This window comes from Carcharodon carcharias, chromosome 16 (genome assembly GCF_017639515.1).
Source record: "Carcharodon carcharias isolate sCarCar2 chromosome 16, sCarCar2.pri, whole genome shotgun sequence".
In the NCBI taxonomy this organism is placed as follows: Eukaryota; Metazoa; Chordata; class Chondrichthyes; order Lamniformes; family Lamnidae; genus Carcharodon; species Carcharodon carcharias.
In genome coordinates this window covers 75,719,446-75,744,851 of record NC_054482.1, presented here as the reverse complement: position 1 = coordinate 75,744,851, position 25,406 = coordinate 75,719,446, and the positions used below count along the sequence as shown (strand labels likewise).

The 25,406-nt window shown below is 39.4% G+C and overlaps 1 protein-coding gene across 1 annotated transcript in view; it reads right to left on the bottom strand.

Moving 5' to 3' along the window:
* Positions 1–25,406, bottom strand: part of ipo13b (importin 13b) — a 231,266-nt gene that overhangs the window by 190,425 nt on the left and 15,435 nt on the right. Inside the window, exon 2 of the mRNA XM_041208611.1 lies at positions 16,080–16,813. Coding sequence (XP_041064545.1) covers positions 16,080–16,813 — 734 coding nt within the window. The remainder of the gene's footprint in view (positions 1–16,079; positions 16,814–25,406) is intronic.

Below are 25,406 nucleotides of genomic sequence, written 5' to 3'. Positions count from 1 at the left end.
AAGACAAAACACTTCAGTCGTGTCCACAAAACTAAGCCAAAGATTTCACCACACAAAAATTTACCTAAACACAATATGCCCCCAAAAAATTCTGAAAAGTCTTGACAATATAACCATTCTATGATTCTACAACAACTACAGATTGGGAACTGCCTTCAAATACAGAGGGCTTGATATATCTCATCCAGCAGTGAAATAAATATTTCAAGAATTGAATTACTTATGCTTTTTGTTTTGCTATATAGCATCACTTTCTTCATGTCTTGTATTTTGAAAATAGAATATTTCTGGACAGACAGATAACAGGAACCACTCACACTAGTGAAGTTTACATCAAGTGACAAGATTGAGATAACTGGAATTTACATTTTCACATGCAATTTTCTTTAACAGTTTAGGCTTAATCAATTGGGAAGTATAGTATCTAATACATTCAACACTATTTGTATTTAATACAGAAAACTATGCAAATTATATAGCAAAAAGGTTATTAACTGCTTGCTCAACCAAGTTTTACATCACCAATTCACATTCAAGCCCTCCATTGCTTTTGATCTGTCACTCAGTTTATATGACCAAGTATAGAATAAGCAGAAATTTCTTCCAATTAAATATTGTCCTTGGTCCCTGCCACAACTCAGTACCATAGTCATCAACTCCTTAACTTGACCTGACCACTGTCTGAAGTTCAACCATCTGCTTGCAGCCTTGGAATCTTATTTGACCTGACAGCTGATCCAAATGCTCTCCACCACCAAGACCACCTTCTTCCACCTCCGTAACGCTGTCCGCTTCTTTCCCTGCCTTAATGTCATTTGCTGCTCAAAGCCTCATTTGTGCCTTTTGTTACCAAAGACTCAAGCACTCAAATGCTCATCTGGTCAGTCTGCCACATTACATATTCATCCAAAACTCTCTGCTGCTTGTCTCCTAACTCACACAAAGTCCTGTTCACTAATCACTCAATGATCTACAATGGCACCCAGTCCAACAAACTCTCAATTTTAAGATCCTCATTTTTGTTTTCAAATCCCTCTGTGGTCTCATTCTTCCCCATCTCTGTAACCTCCTCCAGCCCTACAACCCTCAATAATCTCTACTCTCCTCCAATTCTGGCCTCTTGCACATCTTTGCTTTACCATTGACAAGATATGCTTTAGTTCTTAGGCTGTAAGCTCTGGAATTTCCTCCTTAAACCTTTATGTCCGTCTTCTCTTCTAAGATTTACCCTTTAAAATGTACATCTTTGACCAAGCTTTTCTTTTTTTATTAAATATTTGTTCATGGGATGTGGCATCTCACCTCACCTCTAGAGTTCAACTCTTCTGTCCATGTCTGAACCAAAGTGTAATGAGGTCTGGAGTCTGGCTCTTGCTAAATGCTGCTTGATAGCACTGTTGATGACCCCTTCCATTACTTTACTGGTGATTGCGAGAAGATTAATGGGGTGGTAACTGGCCAGGTTGGACTTGCCCTGCTTTTTGTGTGCAAGACATACCTGGGCAATTTTCCATATTGCTGGGTAGATGGCTAGTCTTGTAGCTGTACTGGAACAGCTTGGTTAGGTACACAATAAACTCTGGAGCACAAGTCTTCCACACTATTGCCAGAATATTTTCAGGACCCATAACCTTTGCTGCATCCAATGCCTTCAGCAGTTTCTTAATATCACACTGAGGTCAATTGAATTGGCTGAAGACTTGCTGGAGACCTCAGGAGGAGTCTGAAATGGATCATCCACTTGGCACTAATGGCTGAAGGTTCTTGCAAATGCTTTAGCCTTATCTTTTGCACTGATCTGCTGAGCTCCCCCATCATTGAGGATGGGGATATTTGTGGAGCTTCCTCCTTGAGTGAGTTGTTTAATTGTCCACCACCATTCACAACTGGATGTGGCAGGACTGCAGAGCTTAGGCCTGATCCATTGGTTGTGGGATCTCTTAGCTCTTCTATCACATGCTGCTTGCCATGTAAGTAGCCCTATGTTGTAGCTTCACCAGGTTGACACTTCACTTTTAGGTGTAATGGTGCTGTTCTTGGCATGTCCTCTTGCACTTTTCATTGAAACTCTGGCTTGATGATAATGATAGAGTGGGGGATATGCCAGGCCATGAGGTTACCGATTGTGGTCAAGTACAATTCAGCTGCTGCCAATGGTCCACAATGCCTCATGGATGCCCAGTCTCGAGTTGCACAATACGATGGAGGGATTCTCAATGTGAAGACGAGACTTCGTCAACAAGGACTGTGCAGTGGTCACTCCTATCAATACTGTCATGGACAGCTGTATCTATGACAGGCAGATTGGCAAGGATGAGGTCAAGTATGCTCTTCCCTCTTGTTGGTTCCCTCACCACATGCCGCAGACCCAGTCTAACAGCTATGTCCTTTAGGATTTGGTCAGCTTGGTCAGTTGTGGTGCTACAAAGCCACTCTTGGCGATGGATATTGAATTCCCCCACCAAGGGTACATTCAGCATCCTTGCCACCCTTAGTGCTTCCTCCAAGTGGTGTTCAACCTGGACTCATCAGCTGAGGGAGGGCGGTACATGGTAATCAGCAGGAAGTTACCCTGCCCATGTTTGACCTGATGCCATGAGACTTCATGGGGTCCAGAGTCAATGTTGAGGATTCCCAGGGCAACTCCCTCCTGACTGTATACCACCCATGTCACCACCTCTGTTATGTCTGTCCTCCCAGTGGGACAGGACATATCCAGGGTTGGTAATGGTGATTTCTGGGACATTATCTGTAAGGTGTGATTCCGTTAGGATGACTATGTTGCTCGACTAGTCTCTGACACAAGCCCCAGCTGTTAGTAAGGAGGAGGGTCGACAGGACTGAGTTTGCCATTGTCATTTATGGTGCCTTGGCCAACACCGGGTGGTCTGTCCAGTTTTGTTCCTTATAGCTAGACTTTGTAGTAATTGTGAAATAAATGAGTGACTTGCTAGGACATTTCAGAGGGCATTTAAGAGTCAACCACATTGCTATGGGTCTGAAGGCATGTAGGCCAGGCCAGGTAAGGATGGCAGATTTCCTGCGCTAAAGGGCATTATTGAACCAGATGGGTTTTTATGACAATCAACAATGGTTTCATGGTCATCATTAAGACTTTTAATTCCAGATATTTATTGATTCAAATTCCACCATCTACAGTGGTGGGATTCGAACCTAGGTCCCCAGAGCATTACCCTGAGTTGCTGGATTACTGGTCCAGCGACAATACCACTACATCACTGCCTCTCCTTAACCTGTCCTAATGGGGCTTTGCGTCAAATTTTGTTTCATAATCACTAGTGAAGCGCCTTAGAATGTTTTAGTATGTTGGAAATACTATATAAATACAAATTGTTGTTGTTGACCAGAAGTGTGATTTAGCTACCATTGTTTTGTTGTCATCTTGGAAACTTCATGAACAAGGGTTCATGTCGTAATAAAAACAGAAAATTCTGGAAAAATTCAGCAGGTTTGGCAGCATCTTGTGGAGAGAGAAACAATTAACATTTCAAGTCCATATGACTTCTTCAGAGTTGAAGTGAGGTAGAAATGTGTTGGTTTTTATACTGTTGAAGAGTGGGGGGTGCAGCAAAATAGAAGGTCTGGGATAGCTGGGAGCTCAGGAGAGATTTGACAAAGATGTCATGGACACAAGGTAAAGGGAGTGGTAATGATAGTACTAAAGACTAAGGCAGATGCTAATAGTGGCACGAAGCTCAGATAGCAAGATGTATACATCCCATCAAAACCCATTTGTTTTTATTTCAGATTTCCAGCATCTGCAGTATTTTGCTTGCATTTTCATGTTGCAATAATTTAGGCTGTTATGGTCTCAACCACCGTGATTACATATAAAAGCACAATGCAAAGAAGCACCAAAATATCAGTAATGATTTATTGCAATATCTAAGATTCAGCAACCTATCAGTAACAGTTGAATATTCAAGTTATTCATTTAACATTAAAGGAATCCATGACAATTACAAAACAGAAGGCTGAAAAACAAATTATTTTGTCAATTTTTATATTGATAAAGTGAAATTTGACACTTGTTCCATCCGAAAATGAAGGCTGTGGAAATGGACCATTAGCATATTACTGATATATTGAGATTGAAGTAAATTGAATGTGATAGCTATCAAGACTATATTCTAAACTTGGTGTCCTTTAAGATCTGTTCCCTTGAGTTACTTTTCTTAGAAGTGTTCATGATTTAGGATTTTAGCATTCTTTTCTTCAGCTTGCCATGTGTTGGTGACCAAGTAGTGCTGCCCAAGCACAGCACTACTAATTTTCCAGTAAACAGGCGCTTGAATTGGTTTCAAACATACTCAAGACATTCAGAACCAAAATTTTACATACAAGGGACAATATGGGATTAAAATCTATTTTACACCGTAAAAATTCCAGTGAAGTCACATTTCAAAGCCTCAAGAAAGCCCCCAGCAACAAAAATACAACCTACACCACTGAAGGGTCATGTGCATTTGATCTTGGACATGAGTGTGGCACATAACTTTGTCCACATGCTGCTACAATCCCTTAATTCCAAATATTCCAAACACATAGCTCTGAAATAAAGGGTCTTAATTTTAGGGGGAAACATTTGTCAACAGATTAAATTTTTTATTTGAAGATTATTCGTTTGCTACCCATTCACCTGACTCCTCAGGCACATAGGTGAGTAGGAAGGAAAGCAACAGGTTCTCATGCTTCTCTCAGTGTTGCCCTGAACCGACCACCAGATAACGGTCAAGAGGAGAAAGAAAAGGAGTTAGCCTCCAACTTTCTTTCCCTACCTGGGTAAGGAAAGAGCTCCTGCTCAACAGCTGCCATTAACAAATACAACCAAAGTTAGGAATTTGTGTGAGGACACATTATGCTTGCAAAAGATTTTGTGTACTTGTACCTCCACAGACAAATTTGTGTAAGCTGTTACAGAGAAAAAATATCTTCAGAAAGAAACTCTTGCTCGAACCAAACCTCTACTTAACAAATATTGATAATGTATTAGCACGTTACAACATTATGAAACATTAGCTAAGATGAAACAGCAAACATGCGTTTCAAAGTTTTTTTTAGATAATATGTATATAAATTCAGAAGAATAATTATACATTCAGCATATGGGTTACAGAATCAAATCAAGAGATTCATGTCTTTGACTTTAACATTATGTTCTTGCAATGTGTTCAGAGATTGGAAATCTATTGTTAATTTCCAAAGTCAAAGAGGATGTTTTAATATGCAAGTCAATTACAACCTCATGATTGTATGTAATAACACAAAAAAAAGTGAACATGCTATGCTTCCTGGAGTGAGCAGATAGTCTTATTTGTAAGCAAGATACTATCATACTGCATGCTAAATCACCTAAACTTGGATAATGCTTGCACACACAGATTTATTAAAAAACCTGGCTGCCTGGTCTCGGTCGTCATTTTTTAAATCATCATGGTCACAGTGAGTGGAGGATCTACATGCTCCTTCCCTCACTTACAGCTTTTTAAGTAGTGAAAGAAAGCAACTAAATTCAAGGTGTGAAGCAACGAGATTTTTCAGCTGTGGAACATCATATACGCATCTAAAACTCTGGTATCCTTAAACCTAAGATCAGTTGCAGAATGATTCAATGTCACTTGTGCTGTCAGCAGTGCTGTAAGTGCCAAACCTTCCAAACAATTCACCCCATTGGTTAACATGAGAAATAGGGGCGCAGTAGTTATACAGCCCCTTAAACCTGCTCCACCATTCAATGAGATTCCAACTGCTCTTTGATCTCAACCCCACTCTCCCGCTTAATTCCAATATCCCTTGGAATCCAAAAGTTTATCAATCTCAGCCTTGAATGTACCCAATAACTGAGCATCCATAGTCTTCAGGCTAGAGAACTCTAAAGATTTACAACCTTAGGGAAATTTCTCCTCATCGGAGTCCAAAATAGTTCTCTTATTTTGAGACTATGCTTACTGGTTCTAGTCTCTCCTAGCAGGGCAAATAGCCTCTCAGCTATCTACCCCATCAAGCCCCCTCAGAATCTTGTATGTTTCAACTCTCATTCTTCTAAGTTCCATAGCATATAGGTTCATTCTATACAATCTCTCCTAATAGGATAGCCCTCTCATTCTTTGAGTCAATCTAGTGAGCCTTTGTTGCACCCTCTCTAAGGCAAGTATATCCTTCCATAGGCATACAGGCCAAAACTATGCACAGTACTCCAGGTGTGATCTCACCAAAGCCCTATACAACTGCAGCAAAGTTTCCTTATTCTTCTACTCCAACCCGCTTGCAATCAAGGCCAACATATCATTTGCCTTCCCAATTGTTTGCTGTCCTGCATGTTAACCTCTGGTATTTCTTGTACAAGGACATTAAAGATTTCTCCAAACACCAATATTTAACAGTTTCTCATCATTTAAAAAACATTTGACTCTTCTATTCTCCCAACTAAAATGGAACCTTCTTGCCCACTCATTTAACTTATCGTTATCCTTCTGCAGACTCTCCGCTTACTTTCCCACCTAAGTTTGTATTATCAGCAAAATTGGATACATTATACTCAGTCCTTTCATCCAAGGCAATAATGTAGATTATAACTAGCTGAAGCCCCTACATTCATCCTTACAACACCCAGTAGAAAGGCCTGCCAACCTGAAAATGATGAATTTATTCTGACTGTTTCCTGTCCTTTAACCATGCCTCTATCCATGCTAATTTTTTACCTCCAACCTCATTATCCCTATCTTGTGCAACAGCCATTTATATGGCACATTACTGAATACCTTCTGAAAATCCAGAAGTACCACATTCGCTGGTTCTCCTTCATCTACCCTGCTGGCTACATCCTCAAAAAAAAATTGTCAAACACAATTTCCCTTTCATAAAACCATGTTGACTTTGATGATGGGAGAGAGTTAGAACAGGAGCAGTGTTTTAGATGATTGCAAGTTTATGAAAGATCGATCTTGGGAGGCCAACCAGGAGGAATTGGAAAAGACATTTCTAGGAGGTAACAGAGGCATGGATGAAAGTTTCAGTAGTAAATTAGCTGGGGCAGGGAATAAGTCAGGCAATAGAATGGAGGGAAAAATAGACAGCCTTAGTGATGGTAATGGTGGTTAGAAGCCTATCTCAGGGTCAAATATGACAAAGGTTGCGAGAAGTCTGGTTCAGCCTCAGAATGTAGCTGGGGAGAGGAATGGAGTCGGTGGTTGGGGAACAAAATTTGTGGTAGGTACCAAAGACAACTTTACTCTCAATATTTAGTTGGAGGTTATTTCTGCTCATTCGCTACTGGATGTTAGACAAGCAGCCTGATAATTTAGAACCAGTGGAGGAAGTGGATAGACCTGGTGTTGAGGTAGAGCTGCATATCATCAACATACAAGTGGAACTGACACTGTTTTTGGATGACATCAACTAGGGGCAGTATGTAGATGAGAACTAGGAGGGGACAGATCCTTGTTGAAGGTGTCCCCTTAAAATATATGTGCATCTCATTTGTTACATCAGAAAATTTAAAATTACCATTGAAAAAAGAAAAAAACGAATGCGAGGCATTAGCGTAAATTAGAAATTGCAGAGTGCAAAACTAAACAGAAGTAAGTTTTACCTACCTGTGCTCCCCCATCTCCCTTATAGCTGCAGAGTCAGCAAGATTCAGCAAGATGGCAAGAAATCTGCACAGGCAATAAGGGAGAAGAGGTGCTAAGACAACAGACAATAAGCAAGCAGGCCAAACATGCAGCAACTAGCGAAGCAACGCAACACTAATAATAGATAAGTAGTTCATAGTTGGCTGATCTACAGTTTATTTCACATGCATTGTCATTTACTCATATCCCCTTGAAACTACAATGCACAATGTGAAAACAAAAATAAATTAATATACATTTAAATGTCTTACAAGACATCACCTGATCAGTTCTTAAAGCAATGGTTGAGTATAGACTTTAGAATATGTTGATGATTTTGGCAATTAAGATTTCCATTATCTCAACAATCAATGCATCACAGCTAATGCTCCTGTGCCACCACTTTTATTAACTAAATAAAAAGCCAAATACTGCAAATATTCAAAATCTGAAACAAAACAGAAAAAGCTGGAAATACAAATAGATTAAATCAGCATCCATGGAGGCAATTCTTCTCCCAATTCACAACTGAAAAATATGAAGATGGAAAAGTGTACCAATATGCTTACCTAGCTCTTACTTTTCAGTTCTGAAGGGGTACAAATATGGAACATTAATTCATCACAAGTTATTTTAATATCATCTTGGATCTCAAAGCAACTATCCACTATATATTTAAATTATGTTCAAGTCAACAGCAATGTTAAGGAGAAATCAGTCATGCTTCATACTGAACATAGTGAGCATGTTTTTAATCTTACATTACATCAAACTCATTTATATAACACTTGGCTATAATATGGAAATACTGCAAAGCTTTTCAGTGAATTATTTTTGAGCCCAATGACTGGATAAGCAACATTAAAACAGCAATGATTTTCCTTTTTGGCATGGTATTTATGGGGGTGGGAGGGAGGCATTGTTGGCCAGGACACTAGAACTTCTATTTTCTAGTAGTAATTTGGGGATCCTCAATATCCAAACATGCAAACAAGATCTTACTTAAATCACACAAAAAAGGCACCTTCAGCAATTGAGCACTACCGCAGCACTGCATTCCCACAGCACTGCACTGAAGGATTAATATTTTTCTTTATTTCCTACTTAATGTGCTCTAGAGTCATTTGTTACAAATTGCCTAGCAATGAACAAAAACACCCATCTGCTTATTTTTAAACAAACCACTGGCAACGTCAATTCCTCTTCATGTAGCCAGTTAAACAATGTAGTTTGCATCTGCCTTTGAACACAGAATTTTAGAACAATGCTGCATTCATAATTTCTTATTGAATATACAGACGTTTCTCCTCCAGCCTTCACTGGGTTGAATGACTTTGAGCTTTCTTCCTAATGTGCTCAATTTTGATCAAGCTACATTTACTCTAGGAGAGGATACAGTACAACTGATTCCAAACATAGAAGGAATGATATACAAGGAAACATTAGAGAAGCTGGAGCTTTAAAGATAGAAACAAAGCACTTAATTATTAAATGTAGTTAAACCAAGTCATAGTATTTGTACATGCAGCAACAATTTGAATTTTTTTTCTGGTTCCTTCCTCTTGTTGAAGGTTGGGTGCAATGTTGCACCGGTCACTTCTACTGTAAGCTGTCCTCAGTGCATCGCAATAGCTCATGTTTGCCCTTTCCTTGATGTTGCTTGTCCATGAAACTCTTGGTCGTTCTTGGCTCCTTTTCCACTGACATGGCCTTCAAGCAGTGTTCTGCACATCCCATCTTGCCTTGTCAGGTGGCCAAAATAACTCAATATCTTGATGATGTCTTTCATACCTCTTCTTGATTTCACTCTCCCTTGAACGTTCTCATTTGTTTACTCTCTCTTTCCAAAATATTCTGAGCATTCTTCTGTCAGCCCACATTTCAAAGGCTTCAAGTCTTTTGATCATTTAGCTGCCTACAGTCTAGGCTGCACAGCCATGGAGAAGTGTTGACCAGACATAATATTTCAACAAACATTTTCTTGTACAGAGGCTCATTCTCTTTATTTTCAGAATCATATTACTTTTGCCGAAAGCACCTCCTACTATTTAAATTCTTCTGATAATTTAATTGTCATGTTTAACATCTTCCGTAATGATCTGACCAGCATACACACATTTGTCCATTTGGAAATTAATGGCCGAGAAGAAAAGAATCAGGATACATGTTTGGAATAACCAATCAAGAAAGGTAATAAAGTGAAAACTAGGAGGTTATCCAAAGTAAAAAAAAAAATTAATTCTTTCATGGGATGTGGGTGTCACTGGCAGGGCAAGCATTTGTTGCCCATCCCTCCTTGAACTGAGTGGCTTGCTCAGCCATTTCAGACAGCAGTTAAGAGTCAATCACATTGCTGTGGGTCGGGAGTCACATGTAGGCCAGACCAGGTAGGATGACAGATTTCCCTCCCTAAAGAGAATATAGTGAACCAGATGGGTCTTTTTTAAAACAACAAATCACTGGTAATTTCATGGTCATTATTACTGAGACTTGCTTTATATTCCAGCTTAATTTCCTGAATATCCTCAGATCATTATCCTGGGCCTCTGGGTTATTCGCCCAGTGACAGTGCCACTACACCACCATCACCCCATAATTAGATACTATGATAATAGAGTTATGTGCTGGAGAGTTACAGTTTTGGTCTTCTTACTTAGCAGGATATACTACATTGGAGGGAAGGTTCACAAGGTTAGTTCCTGGGATGAAGCACTTGTCTTATGAGGAAAGGTTGAGAAAGTTAGGCATATATCCTTTGGAGTTTAGAAGAATGAGAGGTGAACTATTCAATGAACGGCATAACACTAGGAAGTTTTGAGGAACAAAGGGACCTTGGCGTGTGTCCATAGATCTCTGAAGGCAGAGGAGCATGTTAGTGGGTTGGTGAAAAAGGCATATGGGACACTTGCCTTTATCAATCGAGGCATAGATTACAAAAGTAGGGAGGTCATGTTGGAGTTGTATAGAACCTTGGTGAGGCCACAGCTGGAGTACTGTGTGCAGTTCTGTCGCCACTTTATAGGAAGGATGTGATTGCACTGGAGGGGGTGCAGAGGAGATTCACCAGGATGTTGCCTGGGATGAAACATTTAAGTTATGAAGAGAGGTTGGATATTCTTGGGTTGTTTTCGCTGGAGCAGAGAAGACTGAGGGGCAACCTGATTGAGATGTGCAAGATTATGAGAGGCATGCACAGGGTGGATAGGGAGCAGCTGTTCCCCTTAGCTGAAGTGTCGGTCACAAGGAGACATAAGATCAGGTTGAGGGGCAGGAGGTTTAGGGGGGATGTGAGGAAAAACCATTTTACTCAAAGGGTGGTGACAGTCTGGAATGCACTGCCTGGGAGGATGGTGGAGGCGGGTTGCCTCACATCCTTTAAAAAGTACCTGGATGAGCACTTGGCACGTCATAACATTCAAGGCTATGGGCCAAGTGCTGGTAAAAGGGATTAGGTAGCTAAGTCAGGTGTTTCTCACATGTCAGTGCAGACTAAGGGCCTCTTCTGCACTGTGAGATTCTGTGATTCTGTGATCTTATTGAAACACTTAAAATTCTGGGGGGGACTTGACAGGGTAGATGCTGAGAGGATGTTTCCCGTCATAGGGTAATCTAGAACTAGAACATAGTTTCAAAATAAGTGGTCTCCCATTTAAGACAAAGGTGAGGAATTTTTTCTTTCAAGGGGTCATTAATCTTTGGGAGTTCACTACCCCATAATGCAGTGGAGGGTAGGTCATTAAATATATTCAAGACTAAGTTAGACAACAAGACAGTCAAAGGTACAGACAGGAAAGGGGAGTTAAAGCCACAATCAGAGCAGCCATGATCTTATTGAATGGCGAAGGGGGCTCAAGAGCAAAATGGCCTAGTCCTGCTTCTTTTTCTTATATTCTTATGTTCCCAGGCTGGAATGGAAAATTGGTCTCTGTCCATGTACTAATGGCATTTCTGGAGGAGCATTACATAACTAGGGGCTTGTAGTGATGGGCCGACTTATGCAATTGGAGCATTCTTTCATCTTCAATTTTGTCATACAATTCAAGACTTGCACTTAAGCAAATGTTTACTACAGATCAAAGCTGTAATACTAAATGCAATAATCAAAATGACATCAAATCAGAGGTCACTTAGAATCATACATGAACGCTAAAATATATGCAGTATAAATATTAGAAGTTGGTTAACCACATTGAATTCACTCCTAGATATTCATTATTTAATATATCTGTTGATGTTAGTCCCAAATAGCTATTATTATTAATAAATTACAAAGATTGAACTTTTATAACCAACTGGCTATTCCCATTCAATATATGCACACGTGCTAAATGCAGCTTTACTTTCACTCAACAATGCTGCAACGAATTAACTGAAATTCACCAAACATTGACCCTACATTCACTACGCTATTTTGAACATCCCCCTACCACAAAAGCTTTCATTTTTTAAAAAGTCCTAATATGTACGAACGTGATTTATTGACACAGTTCCAGGGCAGTGTAACTGAGGGGTACCCCTAAAGATGCGTTGGGGACCTCCCCTCCACCTCCCTGAGACTTCCAAGTAAGGGTTGCATGGCAATCGACCAGGAAGTGCAAACTTCCTTTGGGCAATTGTCCTGCACTGGGAACCATCTGAAAATATGATTTAAATCGCAAGCTGCGGATGGCTCTGACTATATTACATCAAAAGTTACCCAGAAAAAGTTAGAAGAATTAAAACCACTTCTGGCTTCAGGGTAACTACTGTACAGACCCACACGAAACCCAATGGGACTCTCCCAACTCCCCCAACCCAACCCCCTCTCACCGACCCCACCACTAGTGCTGTAAAAAAAAGGGAGCTTGAGTGGCCTCCTTGCATCCAACTCTGAAGCCCAACTCTGAAGCCCTCGATAGAAGGCCCCAGGAATGCACTGCCCTGCACAGTTCTTGTCCGGCTTGAGTTGGAAGGTCGGGCAAGACAGGATCAATAGGATTTGAAGGTAAGAAGGAGGAACAGAGTGGTAATCCAACTGTGATTGCCACTCCGTGGAAGCTCAGGCCCATAGTAATAAAACACTGATCTGTTTCTAATTAAAACAATTAGAAAGGTTGCTCAGAACATATCTATTCCTTCGTCGCCCCCCACCCCCCCCAGCCCCTGGAGCCTTTACACAAGAAAGGAGGGAACTTCACAGAATAAATATTAGCAGGATATAGATACTCCATTTTAATTAAAAAGGGGGGGCAACAGGAATAAGAGCCCAAGTTCTATCATTTTTATAGTGTGGCTTAAATTAACCTATAAAGATCTACTTAACCGTCAATTCTCACATTGAATATTTCCCCAATGTTAAAATGTCGCAAAACAATATCCAACATTATATTATGCTTCCACAAATGTCATAGTACAGGCACCCCCCCCTTTCAAAATTATGTAAATGATTTAAAACTTGGATGGTAACCTGAAATTAATCATTTCATCTATAATAATAGTTTTACAGCAATCTGTGACTATTTCTCACCATATAAAAATCATACATATTTAGAAACAGTTTTACAAATACCATTTTAAGAACGCATTGAAGATTTAACTGAATGCTTGGAACCATTTTACAGAATACTGAAAATGTTTCTGAAACATTTATGGAATAACTAAATGAATTTCGTAATTCTCTCCTCAGCTTGAACCAGGTCTGTATAATTCAAAAGCAAACTGAACACTATCAAAATTAAATATTCACAGTCAATTTGTAAATCAGGTTTTCTTCTGCTGTGGTACGTAAAGCTAAATTGGTACTCTGGCTACTGAAATTAAATGAAGCAAAAGAGGGATGTTCAGCAATTAATTGCCACTGATTTTTAAAAAAGGGATTTATTGTACTCTTTGTAACCCAGAAGCTTCAGTGCATAGCAATTTCAGGATGGTAACTGTGATTTTAGTCAAAGTACCGTGCCATTTGTGATCCCCAATTTCATATAACATTATAACAACAAGGGTATATCTTCCACACAAAAAAGCAAACATAAATCAATTCTACACAGCAAAACCTTGAGATTTATTTGCTTTCAATCAGCATTATTGACCAGAGAAGTAGTGAGAGACTACCAAATATGTAAGTGTGTTTAAATAGTTTAAAGCATTTAATTTCAGAGTACATCCCTGTAACCCTAACATTAGTTTCAAAGTGGATGAAAGTAGAACCTCAGCTTTGGATTTTTATCCACCTATGAGATGCCCAACTCCCAGGAAGTGCGTTAGTGATCAAAGGAGCAAGCTGAACTTTAGAAGTTACTCTACCCAATTTGCTAATAAACTGAGGCGGAAAATACAGCTGGCTGGATTAAAAAAGCATCTATACAATAGTTTCTACGTTGAAGCTGAGGGGATACTGGAAAGAAACATAAGACATTATATTCAAAAGACAGTGCTATTAAGCTGTTTTCTCTTCCTCAGATTGAGTTAGTCCATTATTATCCCTATATGTTCTTCAGGGTCTCTTCTGTTTCCTTCAACCCACTATCTTCCATATGTTTCTTTTCATACTCAGAATCTTCTCATCACAACATCAGATACTTATCAGTTAAGACCAATACGACCCTAACCTCCCTAAGGCCCCACTTCCAACTGTTCATAGGTCTGTGAAGGTAACATTGACACAGCATTTAATCAGTTGGGGACATTAAGCAAAGCAGTTTCATCTTCATTGTACAGACAGGTTACCAAAAGAACAGATTTAAACAGTCATCACTCCTTTTTCTCCTCCTTAGACCCTATATTAAAAATCAGTGATAATACAATTTTTTTAAATGACTGGTCTGCTTTAATAATTTTTGAAAATTAGCATTTCACAGATTAGAAAACTGTTAGATTCTGATGAATGAATAGCTTCCCTAGAAGTTGCACAGCATTCTTATTTTTTCTACTCATAAGAATTCCATTGCATCCTTTTCATTTTTGAAGTTCATGAGAATTAACTGATTCAAACAAAAACAACTGTTAAAGTTTTTGTTGCATTATTGATTTTGCTCTTTGCTGTGCATTTTTTGGTACCTTGCTGTAATAACCAATTTACTTCTGACTGGAGTTAGCTTTTACACAAGACATTCCACTATTTCATCTTATTAGGAATTATAATTGAATTATTAGCAACCTAGAAAGCACAGTCCTTTTGAGCAGATATTATAATATTGTCTAAAACACAAACCAAATAGCTAGATGTTCTTGAACAGACAATGCATTTTTGCACAGGTCAAGAAACTGACATCTTGTTCGAATCATGAGTCATTTTCCTTTGCAAATGTATTTAAAGACAATGTTCAAACATTCTAAACCTGCCGTCTTTTACTAATGCAATTAGCACTCTCATTGCCAACACTGTAAATGCATGTGAATGACTAAACTCATCTACATTTTACCTAATTAAAAATTTAAAACACCAATAAGGAGAACTTAAGATCTAGGATTTATAGCCAACCCGCCGTCCTGGCCACACCGCAGTTTCAGTGTCACTGCTCGAAGAAACCACCTCAACCAGCCCGCTAACTCAATTTCTTACATCCCGTTAAAATGTTTTATTCTACATCAGAAAACTGTTATCCAACTGAAAACATTTTCTTCAAAGTATGCAAATAATAGGAGGATGAGGCCATAAAGCCCCCTAAACCTGCTCCATCATTTAATAAGATCATGGCTGATCCTTGACCTCAACTCAACTTTCCAGCCTAATCCCCACAGCCCTCAATTCGCTTTGAGTCCAAAACAACATGATTTTAAGAGATAGGTTAACTTCTTCTCAGTGGGTTGACCAATGTTATACTCATTGCTGAGTTAAATCATGTACTTTACAACTGTAAAGTAGGATTAGCAACTTTTCTAAGCGCTAGCTATGCCACAGTCTTTACAATCTACAAGAAATTACCTATACACACCACACAGACTTCTTCCCAACCCACAATGTCATATACTGTGCCTATACGCAGTTAGCCTGCACGCTAAAATCTGCTACGACTTTGGTATAACTAAACTGCTAATAGCTGTGGGGCAAATTACATAACAGAAAGCACCAGCCTCAGGGAGCCACGTGTCCACAACTTGGTTTCCTACATAGAACTTAATGCATGGGTTATCCCTAGGCTACTATTCTGACAAAACAGATATAATTTTGTTGGCCTAATACAAGTACTAAAATTCCAGAGACTATGTATATGCAGGCAATTTAGCCTGGTAAATTTGTAGTGTTTACAGCAAAAGGATTTCAAATGTTGAATATTTGTGAAAAGAAAATCAGAAAATGTTGGAAACACATAGCAGAATGAACAGCATCTGTGGAGAGGACAAGCTAACATATGAGATGCAATCATTCAGAGTTGTGATAAAGTATTACATCTGAAATATTAGCTTATCTGTTCGCTCCACAGATACAAACAAACACATAATAAATATTAGTTAATAGTGACTTACCTTTGAGCATCAGGCTGGGAGATAGCATTGACAAGGGCTTCAACTGCTGTGTCAAAGAGCTCGGCATTCTGTAGAGAAGTAAACGAGGCCTGCATCAAACACTCACAATCCAGGAGAGGAACATCCAGTTGTACCCAGCTTGAGAAACACTTGAGAGCCTTCTGGCTGATAAACACAGGAGAATCTGTCTGTAGTAGCTGCTGTAGAAGAGGAAAGACAGCACCAGACTCTTGTGCTAGGGCATTTCGCACTACACCTTTCCGACACTGAGGCAGGCGACTTGTTTGGAACTCTTCAGGGAGGACAGTTAGTAGTTCCAGCAAAGCCATACACCTAGCTTTGCCATCCACATCTGAACTTTCAGTCTGGAACATCTTGACCATGTCACCTACTGCATTTGGCCAACTCTCAGGCATCATGTTGAGTGCCAGTGATGCTAATGCTACACAAAGTCTGGTGAGCACTATCTTGGAGCCAGAGGCAAAACATGCTATTTGATTGAAAAGTTGGGATTTCAGAGTCTCACATTGATCTGAGGGGATATCGTTCCAGTAGCGGGAGATCTTGATATGAAGGGCACTGGCTCCAAAATACTGGATCTCAGGCACTTTATTAGGACTGAGCAATGCCCAGCTAAATTGCCAAGCTTGAGGAGAGACTTGTGCCTGCATCAGCCATTTCTGTGCCAGGTTCTTGTTGTCAATATTTGGATCATAGTACAACTGATGTAATGCCTGCAAAGATAGAAAAGACAGGAAAATATGAAAAATAATATATTTTACCTATAGGAAGGGCACAAGGAGAGGAAGAAAGGAATGGAAATGAAAACACCCAATGCCTGTATCTGCAGTTCACCAATAGTAGAAAATAAAGTTTCCAACCAATATCAATTTCGATTAGATATCACTGCAAATCTAAATAAAATTGTCAATTACTTGTTTCAGTTCCTTTCCAAAGGACAAAATAATCCATTTATTTCATGTTTTTAAATCAACTGTATTAAATTGAATAGTGAAAAGGCATAAGATTTCAGAAGTGCTTAAACTCCAGTTTATGGTGATAGTGGTCCAAGTCTCAAAAGAAAACATTTAGAAAATGTACATAAAATTTTCAGTTGAGATTCAAGACATTTTGTTATATTGAACGAATATTTACAATTTTCATTTTGCACCAAGTACTGTGCAACATTAACTCAATACTATGTTGATTTAAAAGTTACCAAAAATAAATTTGTGTACACCCTTGAATCCAGCTTCAAAAATATATGCTCTATTAAAATTGCACAGGCATTCTATTTTTTATCCTAAAATAAATAAAATATGGACAATTATACAAGAATTTAGTATCAGACTCACCACAAAGAACAAAAGTGCAGAGATTCCATTTTAGCAGGATAGACTTCGGAAATAAACAAGGAAGTAGTTAAATGAACTGAAGTGGAATTGTTAGAGGGACAAGGTTTGGAGCAGAATTAGTATACATTAAATACACAAATTACTTTTTACTACTGCATAAGATTTATGAGTAAAAACCATATAGGAAACAAAGATGTTATTACAAGAAATAAGGACAAAAAGTATTCTTCAACTATAGATCTTCAGGTCCTGTGGAAGACAGACACGAGTATAAGACTAGAATGGAGAAGGTTAAACAAAAGTCTCTTTTTACCTGTTTGCCCAATGAGATGAGGACTGACATTAAAAAGATGCTTCTAGAAATACATTTAGAATATGAATAAGAATATCAAAATAGTAATAGGGCCTCAGAAATACCTCAGGCAATTGGAAAATGCAACATATCATAAGTAATTTCATTACAACAGTGTTCTTGGAAGAAATTAGGGCTTATTTTGTAGGAATTGAGGATGAAATCATAAAGACACCAATAATTATTGATAAGGAAGCAACTGAAACATTGAAGGCATTGAAAGAGGGCAAGACCCTGACCACATAGCTAGAACAAAAGATAGTCATGTTCTGGTGAAGATCATCAGAATCAGGAGTCATACTGGTGGATGGGAGAGGAGGGAACATAACACCCAGCTTAAAAAAAAAAACAGCAAAAGGTGAGTATTGGAAATTACATACCATTGAACATACATTGGAAATGGCTAATGCCATACAGAATATCATTAAATGCCTAGAGAAGTCTGAAGTTATCAGTATAAGTCAGCATAGTCTTTTGGAACTGAAAGTGGAAGGAGTAGCAGTGGGGCCTGCCTAAGGGTTAATGTGGAACCGAATACAGTGCTGCCCACACATTGATGTAAGAAGGCATATGACCCAGCGCCAGGGTCAGTCTAGAGATGGATAGAGATGTGTAAAGACCTAGGATGGAGTCCACTCCATGCCTGTGCCCTCTACTATATATAGTTATGAGTATTAATAAAGACTTGCTGTTAATATACTCAAGACTACGAAGCCTACTTCATGGTATCCACGCCCAGATCAAAAACCCTCATCCTCACAAGAATGCAAAAAAATTTAAGAAAAAAGGACACCTTCAACTAATTCTGAACTGAAAGAAGCTCCCAACTGAAGCTACAGATGCTGAGAAAATTCACCAGGAAAAGGTTCAGAGAGGGGAGCCTGGAAGCTAAAAGACAGAAGTCCCATGGAAGTACAGCTTCAGCAAGCAGAATTCATAGCCTGCAAGGGTGAGACAAGTTTTGTTTTTACTGCCCAAGCTGCAGCCGGTCCTGAGAAGCCCCCTTTTATTAATACAGCCAGAAGCGCCATTTGAACAAGACACATTGCTAATCCCAATCCCCGACTCAGAGTCTCAATGCATGGCTCTCGAGTTCAGCAAAGAAAAAAAGAAATTAAACTAATAATTAATTTTGTCTGCTTCGGGTTGCTTGTGACCATCTGACTTCCTAAACAGAAAGCCTGTGGCTCTTTTCTACACCTCCTGACTTACAATGCTATAACGCTGATTAAACTAAGTTGGCAGCCAGCTGGCCCACGCAGCCATTGCGAACTCTTTTCCTTCAGGCAGAAGCACGCCGCCACCATTTTGGAAAGCCCACCAAAAACCAGCAAGAGCAGGATGATCCATTGTTCAGCAGTGAATAGCAACAAAACAACTTGGAAGCCTGTAATCTCTTAAAGCTTTACCCACACTTTTAAAAAATCTTCAGAATAGATCACAATTCCACATTTCCAACTCCACTGGGATTCACCCGTGGCTGAGACCAGTCTCAGAATTGGAGTCTTTGGAGGAAAAAAAATTAAGATACAGCATTGCTGCAGGCCTAAATAAATAAAAAAGTCAGAAGCAGAACAGGTCAATACACTTCTTTACTCAATTGAGCCAACTGCAGATGGCATCATTGCACAAACTATCAATGAGTTATCTGCCAGATTTGATAATGTTTTAAAACCCTTCAATATTTATTTCTACCTGAGATCCAATAAAATATTGGAGAGGGCTAAATTTAATGAGAGAGAAAGAGTCCAAATGCCCGATCTCTACAGGCTGGCACAGGGAATTAAATTCCGAGCTCAGAGACAGTATCATGGTGGGTGCTGCAGTCTACTCATTCTCTGACCTCCAACAAGTTAAAGATGATTTTACCCTAGACATGGCAATCCAGCTAGTTAGGCTGTCTGAGCCATGTGAACAACACAGGACCATCCAAAGGGGAGAGAATACTACTTGAGACAGAAACCAAGCCTCAGGCCACCACATCTGGTCACAGAAAGGCAGGGGCCATCCAAGTCAAGGAAAGCAATTTCTGAAACACCCAGAGCAATCTTGCCATTGCTGTGGTGTGAAGCGCCCTCACAGGAAAGATCAATGCCCTTTGAGCACTGGCCAGTGATTCCACTGCAACCGACAGGGGCACATTGGTAAATTGTGCAAACCAAAACCCCAGCACCACACTGACATCTCGAAAGGTTATCCACGAAGTTGAGACCAAAAACTCTAAAGACATACAACCATGCTTCTTAGGTGACATCAGAGAATGGGGCTCTTCATTTTGGAATGATGACATACTGGTAAATGGTCATTAACAAATTTTAAATTAGTTTCAGCAACCTGTCAGATGAGGAATCATGGCTCCAAATGTTTCACCAACTAAAATAGTTCACTTCTCTTCACTTTACTGGTCAATTTTAAGTGTACCTCCCTAGCTACAGCTTTCAATTGCTCTGTGATAAGAGTCAGCTAAAGTTCCACCATTCAAATTCCCTTGCTGGGCAAACATCTGGGCATCAATAGTTGCCATTTTCTTAGCGTTAGGGAAAAAGAATGTGCTGTGATTTTTCTTTATTCAGTCATGGGATGTGGGCATCACTGGCTAGGCCAGCATTTATTACCCATCCCTACTTGACCTTGAGAAGGTCTGATATTAGGCATGCTTGACCTACTACAGTTTCTCTTAGTAACTCCATTTATTTAGACTGGAGAAGTTTTATTGAAAGGTTAAAGATAGTTAAGGGTGTCAAAAAGTTGGATAGTGAAAAAATTACATGTAGTCTTGCAACAAAGCTCAGGTAGAAATTGAATGGACAGATAAAATATAACTATTTTACCCAGGTGACAGTTGTGTGAAAGGGGCTACCTATGAAAGTAATCAAGACCAATAATGTCTGTAGTTTTTAAAAAGAGAATTGCTACAGCATTTAATGAGGAAAATTCAATTAAAGAGAACTTAATTCTGCTTTTGAACTCTGGGATCAGCCAGACGTTTTTTTTTGAAAGACCAGGATCACCATAATGGTTTTACTTCAGTTGATGTGTCATTTGAAACAGTAAGCCTAACAGCAAGTTGCATGTCAGACCAATTAGCTCCTTCAAAATATTCCAAGTCCACATGTGCACCAGATGCATTTAACACAAGATATATACAGAGAATTTCCATATGCTTAAATAACTACAGACATTGTAAAAAAAACACATGATCCTACTTGCACATGTTAATCATAATCTATAGGATAGTCAAAGATGTTCAGCAAAATGATCAATTTTAGTCTTTCCAGCTAAAAGAGACTGACTATAAGCAACAAGTATATTACATATTTGATACAACATATACTAATTGATCGCAAGAACACTGCTCACATACAATAGTACGTCTCTCATCTTATAACTTTGTTGGTCTTTTTTGTCATCCACTATGTCCCTTCATCTCATTTTATGCCTCATGTACTTTTTGTTATCCACTTGTTTCCTCCTTCATTCAGCAAGTATTTCCTGCTCTCCATCTATTCCCTTTTTTGCTCATTTCCTGTACATCCTATCAATGTGTTTCTCGTGCTCTTTGCCTCCAACCCCCCCAACTTCTTTTTGTCTCAGCTCCCACAGAGACTTAAAGCCAGACTGCAGGCTCCCATCCAGTTGAACACATTTTTTCCCCATTTCAGCTTAGAAGTGAGCGTAAAACATATTGAGTTTTCTGCCTTATTACATGGGTCATTCCCTGCAAATAAACTCACCTAGGATTCTCATCCCAACAACAGGATTAATTTGTTGTCAAGTCAGCAAATACATAAAAATACAGAAATGAGAGACAGGTAAAAAAATCAGATTATTTGCTGAATCCCAGAAAATCTTCCCAGTTTAAAACCCTCTATTGCATGATTCCAGGAAAAACACAGATAAAAGGTGAACAAAAATAAGCTAAAACAAATTTGTAGAAGTTAGCCTGAATCCAGGTTGGGATTTTTTTATTAAGAGGTGTGCTTCAAATCAGAGTGGAAGCTGGCCCTGTAGAATATCGAAAAAATAAAAAGTAATCGTGAAAATTTGACCTGTTAGGGTCTCAAAACCCTGAGGGATACACCAGTTTAAACAAATTTCCTTACTAACCCACTATGTAAATTTTCTTTTTTTAGGCACTTATTCTAGCTCTACTTAGTAATTGTAATGATAGGTTGGTTCCACTTTCAAATTTACCTTCTCAATTCTATTCCGCCATTTTATTTAATCTGTTGTGCATGGCAATAGTTTGAATCCAATATCCCATTTTCCATGACTGCTGTATTGCAGCTTTGACCCATTATTACTACACGTGGTTTACTAAAAGCTAATATTAAAAATACCTGAATTAAACTGCTGCAATTGGATACAATACTGAAAACTCAGCAGCTCAAAATTTCAATTTCAGCTACTTCAGTTATACAAAGTTTCAGGTACCTAACAGACATCAATGAGATTGAACAGTCTCATTAGCCACCTAATCACCCAATTCGAATGTCCTATAAAGGGAAATGCAATTTTGTATGCAACTAGATTGATGAAATCTAGTACACTTTAAATTGATATTTTTGCTCGAGCAAAACACATCCTAGATACCTCAGTAGCCTCTGCTGGTTTAAAAATGTTACAAGGAACAAATATTCATAGTTATCATGCAGAACAAAAGTATTTATTCATGAAAACAGTCTTTTCCATTCTTTCAGTAAATGTAGATAGAAACTACACTGGAGAAGAAGAAAGACCTCATGTTAACAGCAAGGCTACAAAATCCAATCGCAGACCCTCACTAATACCCATTTCATGTTCCGGTAATTAAGCTCAGATCAGAGATTAAATATATAACAGAATCAGAATCACAATTGTTATAGCAAAGAAGGAGGCCATTCAGGCATCATGTTTGCACCCACATACAACCTTCTTGTCTGAGTTTCAATACTACACCACTGCAGATAAATTATTTGTACGTTAAAATATCTCGATCAAGTAAGGTGGAGGTAGACCAACTAAAATTTGTTGTATTTTCTCATCACTCCAATTTTTTCACCAGTTCTTTTCCAGACGATCTCCTGTAGGATCATGTGAACAAGGGTACTAGGAACCCTCTGGTACTTTCTTCAGGTAGTCAATAAATCAGTGTGCTCTGGTCTGGCAGACTATTTAACTGTAGCATCAGAAGATAATTCTTGTCATTCAGCAACCAGCTTCTAGGAGTCTCTGAATAACAATCAACTGTACAAACCAAAGTTAACTTTATCTGTTCCCAAATCCGAGGGTCCCAAAACCAACTGCAATGCCCCACGTCTGACTTGGCTGGCCAGGGGAGGATTGAAATAATCAAATTTGGAGGTAACAAAAGCATGGATGAAAGTTTCGTCAATAAATTGGGTAAGGCAGGAGGCGATATTCATCTCAAGAGTCATAGAATCATAGTCATAGAGGTCTACAGCACAGAAAAAGGCCCTTCAGCCCATCGAGTCTGCCCCAGTCAAACAAGTACCTAACTATTCTAATCCCATTTTATAGCACCAGGCCCGTAGCCTTGTATGCTATGGCATCGCAAGTGCACATCCAAATACTTCTTAAATGTTATGACGGTTTCTGTCTCTACCACCCTTTCAGGCAGTGAGTTCCAGATTCCCACCATCCTCTGGGTGAAAAAATTCTTCCTCCCAACCCCTCTAAATCTTCTGCCCCTTACCTTAAATTGGTTACCTGGTTATTGATCCCTCCACCAAGGGGAAAAGTTCCTTCCTGTCTACCCTATCTATGTCCCTCATAATTTTATACACCTCAATCATATTACCCCCTCAATCTCTTCTGCTCCAGGGAAAATAACCTCAGTCCATCCAATCTCTCCTCATAACTAAAACTCTCCAGCCCAGGCAACATACTGGTAAATCTCCTCTGCACTCCCTCTCGTGCAATCACATCCTTCCTACAATGCGGATTCCAGAACTGCACGCAATACTCTAGCTATGGCCTAACCGGCATTTTATAGAGTTCCAGCATAACCTCCCTGCTCTTATATTCTATGCCACGGCTAAAAAGGCAAGTATTCCATATGCCTTCTTAACCACCTTATCTACCTGTCCCGCTACCTTAAGGGATAAGTAGACATGCACACTAAGGTCCCTCTGATCCTCGGTACTTCCCAGGGTCCTACCATTCATCGTGTATTCCCATGCCTTATTTGTCCTGCCCCAGTGCATCATCTCACACTTATCCAAATTAAATGGCATTTGCCACTGATCAGCCCATTTATACCCTTCTGTAATCTAAGGCTATCCTCCTCACTATTTACCGCCCCACCAATTTTTGTGTCATCTGCAAATTTACTGATCAACCCTCCTACATTCAAGTCTAAATCGTTTATATGTACCTCAAACAGCAAGGGACCCAACACCAATCCCTGTGGAACCCCACTGGACACAGGCATCCAGTCACAAACCACTTCCCCCCCCGACCATCACCCTCTGCTTCCTGCCACTCAGCCAATTCTGGATCCAATTTGCCAAATTGCCTTGGATCCCATGGGCTCTTAACTTCGTCACCAGACTCCCACATGGGACCTTATCAAAAGCCTTCCTGAAGTCCAAGTAGACTATGTCAAATGCATTGCCCTCATCTATACACCTGGTCACCTCTTTTGAAAAATTCAATCAAATTGATCAGACATGACCTCCCCTTAACAAAACCATGCTGACTGTCCTTGATTAATCCCTGCCCCTCCAAGTGTAGATTAATTCTGTCCCTCAGAATTGCTTCCAACAGTTTCCCCACCACTGAGGTTAGACTGACTGGCCTGTACTTCCCTGGTTTATCCCTTCCTCCCTTCTTGAATAACAGTACCACATTGGCTGTCCTCCAGACCTCTGGCACCTCTTCTGTGGCCAGAGAGGTATTGAAAATTATTGCCAGCGCCCCTGCTATCTCCTCCCTTGCTTCACTCAACAGCTTGGGATACATTTCATCCAGGCCTGGAGATTTATCTACTTTTAAGCCTGCCAGACCACTAGAACCTCCTCCGTTTCTATGCTAATTTCTTTAATTATATCACAAGAGGTTTAAAATATCTAAGTATGAAAGAAATACAGTGCTGAACAGACCTCATTCAGCGTACAATATTCAATTTTGGTATCCCACCTTAAAAGGAGAAAGTTCAATGATGATTCACCATTATGAAAGCTAAAATTAAGGGACCAAGATATGGTGTGTGATGGGTGAATTTAAAATTATGTACCATAGAAATGAGGTTAAGTAATGGAGTCATTATAGCACAAAAGGAGGCCATTTGGCCCATCAAGTCTATGCTGGCTCTCTGGAGCAAAACAGTCAGTTCCATTCCCTGCTCTATCCATATAATCCTGCAAATTTATTTCTTTCAAATTCTCATCCAATTTCCTTTTGAAATCATTCATCGTCTCTGCTCCCACAACCCAGTCATTACCATTTGCTGTGTAAAACAGGTCATCTTCTCATCCCTTCTGCATCTCTTGCCCAAAGTCTTAAATCTATGTCCTCTTGTCCTTGTACTATCAGCTAATGGGAAGAGTTTTTCTTTGTCTACCTCATCTAAACCAGTCATAATCTTGTGCACCTCTATCAAATCTCCCCTCAATCTCC